A 12,631-nucleotide genomic window follows, 5' to 3' on the forward strand; every position below is an offset into this window, starting at 1 on the left:
GACCAGGAACCACTCTCCCACATTAGTACCAAAAGGATTACGAATCGGTTTTTGGTCAATTTTAGATTCAGTTTGGTTATTTGGAGTGGTGATTGCACTGGATAAACCACATCAGCTCTAGTTTCTGATAAACAACATATACCATCCAGTAGTCGCAATCTGCTCACCCATAGAAAACCATATTTAATAATCTAGCTGGTGTGGTCTATCCAATGCAATTTTCTGAATCAGCACCCCAAATAACCCCAGAAATAGGTCTAAAAACGAAGACACCAAGGTTCCCCTGCTTCCAGGCACCACATGGAACGGCTCTGCTTGGGGGAGGGAGGACGAGGAGAAGCAGTAGTCAAGAGGCTTGTTGTCATGCCTTTTATGGGTAGTCAGCCTTTTCCCCCCCAACATCCCCGTTGCCTTGGCACTATAAGAGGGTTTTGCGAGACCAGTCGCTCTCATTGCAACAGTGTAGTAATGGTGAGACCAAGGACCACATTTTAGTTCTGGGGAACCACTGGTGGTCCACGGACCACAGGTTGGGAACCACTGCTCTAGCCCAATGTGATATACTATGACTAAGGGTGCATCTACACTATAGAATTAATGCAGTTTGACTCCACTTTAATAATGTTTTATGAGGGGAGGGTCAATTTTGATGTTTTATACTGTTTTTTTAATTGATGGCATTGAATTGTTGCCAACACTGTGATCCACCCTGAGTTCCCTTCGAGGTTGAGAAGGGCGGTATACAAATACTGCAAATAAATAAATAATAAATAAACTGTCATGGCTGAATGCAATGGAATCCTGAGAGTTATAGTTTGGTAAGACACCAGCACTCTTTGGCAGAGAAGGCCAAGTATATTGCAAAACTGAAACTTCCAGGATTCCATAGCATTGAGCTATGGCAGTTAAAGTGGTTTCAAATTGCAAGTGTAGAAGCACCCAGAATCTTCAAAATGTCAACAAGAGGTCTTTCAAAGTTTTTGGCATGTAACCCAAAGAATATACAGTGTTATCTAAGTTAATAGCCAGCAGATAAGTACAGAGCAAAGAATTCACGTATACTAAACTCATGATAATCAAGTTCTTCCGCAATTATCATATTACTTTTTCACATCACTACCTATTTTAATGGCTTCTCTATAGCATCTACTTCTGACAACAGGACATAAGAGTTAGCCGCCTCCCTCTGAAGCAATGAAGCAAACATGTACCCTGTTTTGATGATCTATATGAAACTCCTCCATGCATTAGCCTCACAATAATGCTTTACTTAAAGCATAAAACTGCACTCCATTTGGGAGACACTAATGAGCAGCAGATGGTATCTCTGTGTGGCAATGGGTTTTAATGGCGGCTTTTAGTCCCGAGGCTGTTACTAATAGCGGGCAAATGGGGTTCACATATGCCAACAATAAAATTCCACCAAGTTCAGTGGAACTATACCTGCTCACCACAGTTAAAAGAGTTTTAAGCTCTTGGAAACCTGTCAAAATCTTTTCATTCAATGGCAGAATTCCAAACTATTACACTCTCATGTTTTAATTTCCCATACGTTAAGGATGGTGCGTTTCTGCTTCGCCTTAAAGCTGATGCATTACACTAGATATTGTTGTGTTGTATTTTGTATTTACAAATTACGAATATCCTGAGAGTTTTGGCTATGGTCACAAATTAAATAGATATACTGTATCAATAGATACATATGCATTACACAATAATAATTGTGATTCTAATTGTTCTAGTACAGGTGAAAGCTATGGCGAGACTCTATACGGTACAGCAGTGTTTCTCAACCTTTCTATGAATTGTAATGTAAATATCTGATATGCAGGATACATTTTCATTCACTGGACTAAATTTGGTACAAATACCCGATACACCCACATTTGAATACTGGTGGGGTTAAGGGGGGACTAGGTTTGTCATTTAGGAGTTGTAGTTGCTGGGATTTGTAGCTAACCTACAATCAAAGAGCATTCTGAACTCTACCAACTATGGAATTGAACCAAACTTGGCACACAGAACTCCCATGACCAACAGAAAATACTGGAAGGGTTTGATGGATATTGACCTTGAGTTTGTAGTTGTAGTTCACCTACATTCAGAGAGCACCGTGGACTCAAACAGTGATGGATCTAGACCAAACTTGGCATGAATACTCAATATGCCCAAATCTGAACACTGGTGGACTTTGGGGAAAATAGACCTTGACATTTGGGAGTTGTAGTTGCTTGGATTTATAGTTCAGCTACAATCAAAGAGTATTCTGAACACCACCAAAGATAGAATTGGGCCAAACTTCCCACACAGAACCTCTATGACCAACAGAAAATACCGAGTTTTCTGATGGTCTTTGGGGATCCCTCTGACATCCCCTCGTGCCACCCCCCCCCCCCCGAGGCCCCAACCTCCAGGTTGATAATACACTGCTGTACAGTATTCTTATGTCATTTGTATCTTAAGGGAGATACTGTACTCCTCCATTCAGACATAGTTCATAAAGAGTGCACAGGCAGGCATACATTGAAATATCACAATGGGATGATCCTATAAATTTACTCAGGCAACTGTACACTGGATTGCTGCCCAAATTTCAATGAAAGGAATGTGATACATGCTCACTTGAGCCCTCAAATCCAACTAATTTGGCAGGATTGAGCTTGTAACTTCAGGTGGATTATAGCCAGGGTCATAAATAGTTTTACCAATTGGAATACATCTTTTCCACCCCCTTTTTAATACAATACATTGCTGTCTCCTATTGTGCCCACCATTTCCTGCCGAAAGAATGTTTTAGCTGCCACTTACTGACCCAAATTCCTCTAATTGAGGCGGTTTCCCATTAACTCCCCAAACAATTTAATTTGATAAAAATCAGAAAACGTTTCTGGTTTTGTCTTACATTTGCTCCAGCTGCTATGGGATTCCCAAGGTCACAAATCACTGTTCTCGTTTCATTTTCCATCTTGTAATCACAACTCAGCGCACGGAGTGCCTGTAACCAAAGAACACCAACACAGGGGTTAAAGGGCAATCTAAAAACGTATCCTGTTGGCAAAATTAACGACTTCTAGATGGCAAGATTGCTGTTGGTTTCAAACACCTGCACAGAAGTCCAATCATTCATTTATGATTAAGGAAGGCTTGACATTTGCATGTGGGTGAGTGAGGGAAATTGCTATCTACATTTTGGAAGAGCTGAAAGGGCAAAAATTATGAAGGTTTAATTTATGTGTGTGTACAACTCTAACTTCCATCATCCTCAGTCAGCATGGCCATTGGCAAGATGATAAGTCTTAAGAGAGAAAGAGGGTGTATTTGCAATATGGGAGAGGCAATCTCTAACCAGATCTGTTCCTAAAAAGTTTTCATCTTCTGGTAAGATTCTGTTTATCTTTGCCAAGAAAAGATAAATTATATATATATATATATAGTTGTGTACAAGTCGACCTCATTTATAAGTCAAAGGTAAGTTTTGTGGCTGAAATTAAGAATAATTAAGGAGCATGTGCAATGACAATTTGGAATGGCTATTTCTCGATCATGGGATTTTAATGTTTATACTAGGATGCTTTTATGCTTGTCTGAATGTTTAAATTTTATGGATGTGTTATGTTGAATGGTTTTTAATTGATTTTAAATTCATAGTTATATGTAGTAATTAGTTACTATGATTTCTTTGTGTAGAGTGTGCTGGCATTGAATTTTTGCCATTGTATGTTGTAAATCACCTTGAGTCCCCCCAGAATGAGAAAGGTAATATATAAATACAGTAAATAAATAATTTTTGATATGACTTGTGGATAAGTTTTTATTTTTGTTTCAGAAGCAACCTGAGAAACTGCAAGTTGCTTCTGGTATGAGAGAATAAGCTGTCTGCAAGGAACTTGCCCAGGGGAACCTGGATGTTTTACCATCCTGGGGAGGCTTCTCTCATGTCCTCACATAGGAAGCTGTACCTGACAGATGGGAGCTTACCCCACTCCTTGAATACGAACCGCTGACCTTCAAGCCAGCAATTCAGCCAGCACAAGGGTTTAACCCATTGCATCACTGTGGCTCCTAAGTTGAGTTTACTCTATGCAGAAATTGTTTCTTTATATAAAAAAAAGCTAAATGCAGTATTTATATTGACCTGTAGATAACCCAACCCTGATTTGGGGGGCAATTTTTCCCCACTAAAATGTCTAGACTTATACTATACACACACACACACACACACACACACACACACACACACACTTTATTTGTAACCCGCCCTATCTCCCCTAGAGGACTTTGGGTGATTTCCAGTAGGGAATGGCAAACATTCAATGCCATAAATAAATAAAAAACAAATAATTCATAAATAAACTTCAATAACAAATTATAACAGTTAATATTTACAAAATTAAATATAAAATAAAATGAAACATATACATCAATCCAGTCTTCAGTGTGACAAGGCTAATTAGTTTAAAATACATTTTAAAATACAATTCTATAGTTTACTTTGATCCAGAACTGTATGCCTCTTTTCTTCAGATGCCTACACAAAACTATAATTCATTACTGATAGGTGCTCCCTAATATTTACTTCCAATATTTGCTGACCTACAGATTATGCTAGAATATTCAGTAGTAAATCCATAGCAAATTACTAGCATCGGTGTAACCAATCAAGGCTGGGACACTGTGGTAATTCAGGCACTCGGTTCTCTTAACTTTCTGTCTTAAGATCTATCTACTACACATTCCTGGTGTTTGGATGGTGTGCTTATTTCTTTTTTTAAATAAGGAAAGTGTTGGGGTTTTTTGTGTATTATTTCTGGCCTCTTCTTCCTATCTGGGCCATTTATATAAATACTATGAAACAGAGACAGCCCAGGAAGCTACAAGACAGTAGGAAGTTAAATAACACAGATTAAAGCAAAACACTAATATCCTCCTTAGCCTTTCTTTCTTTGGCACCATTAGTTAGAGAAATAAAAAATCAACCTAAAATGAATACAAAAGTCTGAAAAGTATGGCTGGAAAAACCACTGTGCATGTTTCAGGGATAGTATTGTTTTGCATATAATGATATCCATCCAGTGTCTCCTAACTATTATGTGGCAATTAGGAAAAGCTTGTGATGGTTAGCAAATCTTACAAGAGATCTAGGGCAATTATATAAAATCCCCTTAAAGCTTTCTACCAGGCATCACATTTTGAAAGATTACCAGTAAACGTTGCCTTAAAACACCACTCAACCATCCTGGATGAACCCTTTGTGATTCCAAGCATTGCATTACATGTGTGTACCATTGAGAATAATCAACTTATTGCTGATGTCTCCAGTAAGATTTGCTAAATGTCTCACAATAGTGAGGAGACACTGGATGGAAATCTATCACAAATGGGGTGTAGTGTTAAGATGTATTGATGCAGAGTCTAACCAGCAGGACCCATGTTGCACTCAGGCCTCTTCTATACAGCCATATAAAATGCAGATTATCTGCTTTGACCCTGTGCCGGCAGGACTGAAGACCGACAGGTTGCAGGTTCGAATCCGGGGAGAGGTGGATGAGCTCCCTCTATCAGCTCCAGCTCCTCATGCGGGGACATGAGAGAAACCTCCCACAAGGATGATAAAACATCAAATCATCCGGCCATCCCCTGGGCAACATCCTTGCAGACGGCCAATTCTCTCATACCAGAAGCGACTTACAGTTTCTCAGGTCGCTCCTGACATGACAAAAAACAAAACAAAACAAAACAAATGTGGCAGTGTGAGACTCATATAATCCAGTTCAAAGCAGATAATGCAGATGTATCTTGTAGAATGAACTTCTCCTGAGATGAGAAAACTGATAATGACTGTTCATTTACTGATGGGTCTATGTACTGTAATAAATATTGTTGGTGTTGTTGATTAGATAATTTGGATTATATGGCAGTGTAGAAGGGGCCTCAGGCCTCTTCCACACATCTGAATAAAATCCCACATTTTCTGATTTTACAGTAATATATGGCAGCGTGGACTCTGATGTTGTTGTTGTTATTTATTTGTTCAGTCGCTTCTGACTCTTCGTGACCTCATGGACCAGCCCACGCCAGAGCTCCCTGTTGGCCGTCTCCACGCACAGCTCCTTCAAGGTCAAGCCAGTCACTTCAAGGATACCATCCATCCATTTTGTCCTTGGTCAGCCCCTCTTCCTTTTTCCTTCAGACAACCAAATTCAAAGCAGATATTGTGGGATTTTCCGTCTTGATATTCTGGGTTATATGACTGTGTGGAAGGGCCCTCAGCCTTGAAGGTGCTACAAGATCTCTTTGAATACTGATATCCCAGATCAACATGGACGGACATGTCTTAAAACTGATAGTATTTATTTAAAAATTCATTTCTGAGTAAAAAAAAACATTGCTGTCTGAAATATATGTTGCTTTTTAAAAACATATTCTAAAATTTAGATCCAATATAGAGAGAGATCCTCTCTGTGGCTATGTTATTCATTCAGTCACTAGAGATCTTGGATAGCATGTTTTGTGATTTTTGGTAACAGATTAAAATGTTTTTAAAGTCTTGGGTTTTCAATATATAAGGAAATCGGCTGTCTCATTTTAACTAGTTTATTATGTATAAAGTTTGGTATGGCAATAATGATATCATCACTGAATGTTGAGGTGATGTCTTTGACCAAGAGGATGTATTTTTTTCATCCTTTAGTTGTCTTTGGCCTTCTGCAACATAGTCTACAGTGTTAAGTACTAGATAAGCTTCTCCTTTGTCCCTGGACTTTATCTATTTGTGTATCCGTTTGTGTCTGGAGATTTCTTCTACTTTGGAAAGGCAGGTCTGTGATTGTTAATGATTCTGCTAACAGATTAGGGGTGGAGGATTTCTAATAAGACAGTGTGGTGTAGTGGTTTCAGTGTTGGAACTATATCTCAGGAGACCAGGGTTCGAACACCTAGCTGAGCAACAGAAACTTACCAGAAGACTTCGAGTAAGTATTTCAGGCTACTTCAGGCTACTTCTACAATTCCCTATATCCCAGGATCTGATTCCTGATTATCAACTTTGAACAGGATTATATGAGTGCACATCCAGATAATATGGGGTAAACAAAAAACTTGGAATCAGATCCTGGGATACAGAGCATTGTATATCCAGACTCAGAGCCTTTCCAGACAGGCCATATATCCCAGAATCTCATCCCAGGTTTTCTGCTTTAAACTGGATTTTAGGAGTCCGCACTGCCAGATAATCTGGGATCAACAAAGATTTGAAGGGCCCTAAGAAAAAGACTTGAAGGAATACAACAACAAAGAGTGAGTTCCGTTAATATTTGGTATTCATGTTTATGGCAGCTGAAACTGTCATAGAAGATCTTTACATACATATATCTCTAGAGTAAACATGGACATTATGAACCTATCTGTATCTCCTTCCAAGTGTTTCTTAAATGTATTAAGAATATTAATTATCCTAGCTCACCCCTAATGATTTCAAGACAGCATGTGTGATTCTACACGTTCCTACTTTATCCTCTCAACAACTGAGGCCTCATATAAAATCCAGGTTATCTGCTTTGAACTGGATTATATTATCCTATACACCATATAATCCAATTCAAAGCAGATAATCTGGAATTTATATGGCTGTGTAGATGGGGCCTTATTGAAGTATGGTCATCTGAGAGTGAAGTCAGAGTTCCCTAATCCTAGTCCTACTTTTAACTACTAAAGTTTTTTGGTTTTGTAAAACTGGTCCTAATATTATGCTATAAAATCTCTGAGGTCTTGAGACAGGAGCCTAAAAACTACTCACTTAAAATCCTATCCCCATCGAGAATCTTGAAATACATTTAATTCATGGGGTGACAAGACTGCAGAAATGAGCAATTGAATTGAGAAATTAAGATCTGTGTCTCTGCAAACGAGAATTGATACACATTCTGATAGCAAATCCATTCACCCTGTATGCAAATCCACTAACACCTGGGTATGTTAAGCCACTTCGGTTTTTTACTAGACCCAAGGAACAATTTTCCACCTTTATTTCTTTTATGGCAACACATGGCTTATTTTACAGTTTTGAACAGTAGCAGAACCTGACCAATTAACACCAGAACAACCTGGTTTGTGTTTCAAGTTAAAACAACTGGAATGTAGATGAACATGGACAACCCAAGAGGACTCCTGGATTAGTAAAGCTGAGACTTTAAAAGTAGCAGAGCAGCTTTCATGACAGTGATTAATCACCAACCGCATTGCATTTCCCCAAAGGTCTAGATATTAATGAACCAAAACTTAGCTGTTGACATTCTAGCACAGCATGTTTCATAGGACTGTGCCACTAAAATCAAGGACACTTGCTTGAGGACTGAATGTTTTTAGAATTTATCAATCCATATCTCTTTGTTTCTTTCCCTTGCGTCCAATTCTCTCCACAGTAGGGCTCTGTTTAAACATAATTTTCTGACTTGTAGCAAAACCACAAAGTTTACCAAACTATAAAGTTCAGAATCCCTAGCTTTCATATTTCCAATGTCTGAAGTTTGGTGCATGATGACACAACTCAAGAACTTTGTGATTTATGTTCCTAACCATCATCAGATTGAGGAAAAGACAAGTGGTTCAATTGTAGCTTCTCTATCATGCCTGTTTCTTCTTCTGCTTTCAATCCAGTCCCAATCCAAAATGTACCTGAAAATCCATAGAGACACACTCACACATTTCACATAACAGACTACAATAGGAGAGACAACAGTTAAAAGATCTAAAGGACCAAGCTTGATACCGATCAATTGTTCAAGGGTCAACTCATACTTATACCTTGAAAGCTACAGAACTTGGAAATCTCTTTTTCCATCTCTGATGCCATTATCTCCCTAAAAATACACTGTAAGAAAATATAGAGTGGCACAAAACAAAACAAATCTTTCTTCTCCATCATCATCATCATCATCATCATCACCATCACCTCTCCAACTTGGCCTCCTCCATACATGTTGGACTAAAACTATTATCATCCCACAATGAAACATGCCACATTATCACAGGATGTCTACTCACTACACCATTGGAAAAATTATACTGTTTACCTGGTTTCGCACCACCTGACATCCACTGGGAAGTAGCAGCCAATAATGAAAGGACCAAGGCAGTGACATCTCTGGCCCATCCCCTGTTCAGATATCAGCCAGCATGCCAATACCTTAAATCATGAAATAATTTTCTAAGATCTACAGAGATACTTGCAGGAACACCTTAGCAAGCGAGAATCCAAAAGTGGCAGGCTAAAACCCAGAACCTCAAGCCATGGCTGATATTGAATGAGAGACTCCCCCTTGGACACACAGAAGACTGGGCAACTTAGAAAGTACTGTACAGACTGCCTTCTGGCACCACGAGGTGCAGAATCAACCTTAAGAAATAGGGCCACAAAGTGGAGCCTACGACATGCAAGGGTGGAGAAGAGCAAACCACAGACCACCTATTACAATGCAGTCTGAGTCCTGCTACATGCACAATGGAGGACCTTCTCACAGCAACACCAGAGGCACTCCAAGTGGCTAGCTACTGGTCAAAGGACATTTAGTAGAATGCCAAGTTTTTAAATATACATTACAACTGTACCCTTGGTTTGCTTCTGATACAATAAATAAAATAAATCCTACAACTAGTATTGAAAAGGTTATGTTTTCACAGTACAACAATAAAATCTTAATGCTCTTAAATTCACAATGATACAAGTGAAAAGACCGAGCACCAAAATAGATCCAATAACAAGTGGTAAGAATATATTTAAAACTATATCTACAAAAACAAGGTGCAGCTCAGTTTAATTAAAAACATAATATTTAAGAATGGCAACACTTTATTTTCTTGACACTTGTTACAAAAGTGTTTTTTTCCTTTTTCTTCCATCTTTGACTTGTTTGACTTATGATAAAACTAACTCACAAAAGAGGAGCAGGAAGTTATTTTCAGCACAACAAAAATATTTGCTTTGGGAACGGAAATTAACTTGGCACACCTTGTTCCCCCGTTTTTTGAGGGTGTCATGCTTTGAACCTTCCAAAATAAAGTTCATGCTAGATCAGCTTGCAGGCTTTGTAGTCAGATGAGTTGATATATTCTTCTTGCCCAGTAGTGAACACATGAACTGTCTGTGTATCTAGGAGATAGAATTTCCTCTCAGCTTTTCTAAAAGAAACTCCCCCTCTTCCCTGCAAAACCTTTCAAGTAAAACGAGCTCTGTCTTGCTCACATGAAGCTCCACATGGCCCCACTGAATAGCATTACTATACATGTTTGCTAAATCCTCCTATCCCAGAAAGAAATCTTTGGATGAGGAAAAAAATGAGTTGGTAAAAAGGTGTTATTTCAACTTTTGGACCATCTCGTCAATATTTAGTGAAAATGGCTGCACATTAAAGCTTTTGGACCTAATCGGTTTTGCACATACCTCCCAAGTACATGTTTTAAATCATTTTGGCCTAATTGAATTCATTTTAAATAACCTTTTGAACAGGTTAACTATTGAATATGTTTTAAGCCTTTTAAAATCATTTTTATTTGACTGTATGTTGCCTCGAATCTCTAGATCAGTAGTTCCCAGCCTGTGGTCTGTGGACCACCAGTGGTCCACAAGAATGAAAATGTGGTCTGGGGCCTCATCATTACTACATTGGTGCCTCAAAACCACATGGCAACAAGACCAACTGGTTTTGCGAAACCCTCTTATAGTGCCAAGGCAAGAGATGTCAGGAGGGGAGAGGCCGGATACCCATGAAAGATCACTACTACCACATCAGCACTAGATGATGAAATATGGTTTTAGGTGGGCAAGCAGAAGGTGACTACTGGGTGGAATATGTTCTGTATCAGAAACTAGAGCTGATGTGGTTTGTTCAATGCAATTTTCTGAACCAGCACCCCAAATAACCAAACCAAATCTAAAGTTGACCAAAAGCTGATTCATAACCTTTTTGGTACTAATGTTGGAGAGTGGTCCCTGGTCCAAGTAGTCCCTGGTCAAAAAAGGTTTGGGAACCACTGATTTAGATAGGGCTAGGGTGGGGAATGGATGAATGAATATATATATATATACTGTGCTCAAATAAACACAAAGAATACAAATATTTGGCAGTAGCCATGTTCGCTGGGCAATTTTGGGAGTTTGTAATATGAAGAAAACAATGACCTAATAAATTTTGCTATACAGTACCTTGTTGTTGCGCTCAACACCCGTGTAATCTGCTTCAGGAGGTATCTTTATATGCAGCTCTGCTTCATAAGCTCCTTCACCTTCATTTCTTGAATTGATAATTAGCATAACACAGTTTTCTTCCCCAATTATGATCTGATCTCTGTCTCTGTAAAAAAGACAGCATATTTTGTCAGGGACCACTGTGATGTTATGGAACTTGGGGCTGTAGTGTATTTGTTGGAAAAATTAAGAAATAGTGTGATTATGAATGTGATTCATAAAACTATTTTTATTTATGTGTGATAGATATCTCTGAGCAAGAACAGACTATTGGGAGAAAATGGAGATTGTACAGCTTTGAAAGGCTGTTAAAACGCCTGGTGTGCTTGATCAGGGAAGAGATTAGACTCAGGACAGTTGGTTTTGGTTAGGAGTATGAGGAGATAAAGTGTTATTAGAGCCAATCAAAATTTAGATGTATTAAAATCATGTTGTACTTCTTTTTCATAAATTAGTTTTGTAAAGGGTGAGTCCAGAATCTAAAATTGGCCACATGGGTAGCTGAGATAGTGACACTGTTGCTTTCCGACAATTCAATGTACACAAACTTTGTTTTACGCACAAAGCTATTAGAAATATTGTATAAATGTTTCTTCAAGCTATGGGTATAAGAATCACATAAGGCATAAAATAATTTCCTGTTTAGACTTGGGTATCATCTCCAAAATATCTCATAATGTACATTTTGCACATATATACAAATACAGGTATCCCAAAATCTGAAATGCAACATGCTTCTGGGTCCCAAACATTTCAAAAAAGGGATGCTGAACCTGCTGGGAATGCTATACAACTGGCCATGTTACAGTATCACACAATCTCTTTAGTGACAATAATGTTTCAAAGTTGATGTTGCCCAGTGGTGGCATTATAAAAATAAAGTCTCAAATGGGAACCAGAAGAATATCTAAATGGCCCTACACATGATGCTTTAGCAGTGGAGACAGGTGAAGGTCCTTACATCTGGTGATAGTAGTGGGATAAAACTGGAATGGAGGAGGGAGGAGTATTTATAAAGCCCTACATCCTTGATGTAGGGGCCGTGGTGGTGCAGTGGGTTAAACTGCTAAGCTGGAGAACTTGCTGACTGAAGGTTGGCAGTTCAAATCCTTGGGACGGAGTGAGCTCCTGCTGTTAGCCCCAGCTTCTGCCAACCTAACAGTTTGAAAACATGCAAATGTGAGTAGATCATTAGGTACTGCTTCAGCGGGAAGGTAATGACACTCCATGCAGTCATGCTGGCCACATAACCTAGGACAACACCAGCTCTTCGGCTTAGAAATGGAGATGTGCACCACCCCCCTGAGTCGGACATGATTTGACTTAATGTGAAGGGGAAACATTTACCTTTTATATTCTTGAAGGTAGGATTGGAAAAAAATGTAAATA

The 12,631-nt window shown here is 38.8% G+C and overlaps 1 protein-coding gene across 1 annotated transcript in view; it reads right to left on the reverse strand.

Annotated features, from left to right (window-relative positions):
- Positions 1–12,631, reverse strand: part of ITGA8 (integrin subunit alpha 8) — a 148,119-nt gene that overhangs the window by 46,818 nt on the left and 88,670 nt on the right. The window contains exons 20-21 of the mRNA XM_060782332.2: positions 11,201–11,348; positions 2,903–2,995 (exon numbers count right to left, since the gene is read on the reverse strand). Coding sequence (XP_060638315.2) covers positions 2,903–2,995; positions 11,201–11,348 — 241 coding nt within the window. The remainder of the gene's footprint in view (positions 1–2,902; positions 2,996–11,200; positions 11,349–12,631) is intronic.

The sequence above is a fragment of the Anolis sagrei genome, chromosome 6, assembly GCF_037176765.1.
Source record: "Anolis sagrei isolate rAnoSag1 chromosome 6, rAnoSag1.mat, whole genome shotgun sequence".
NCBI classification, from domain to species: domain Eukaryota; kingdom Metazoa; phylum Chordata; class Lepidosauria; order Squamata; family Dactyloidae; genus Anolis; species Anolis sagrei.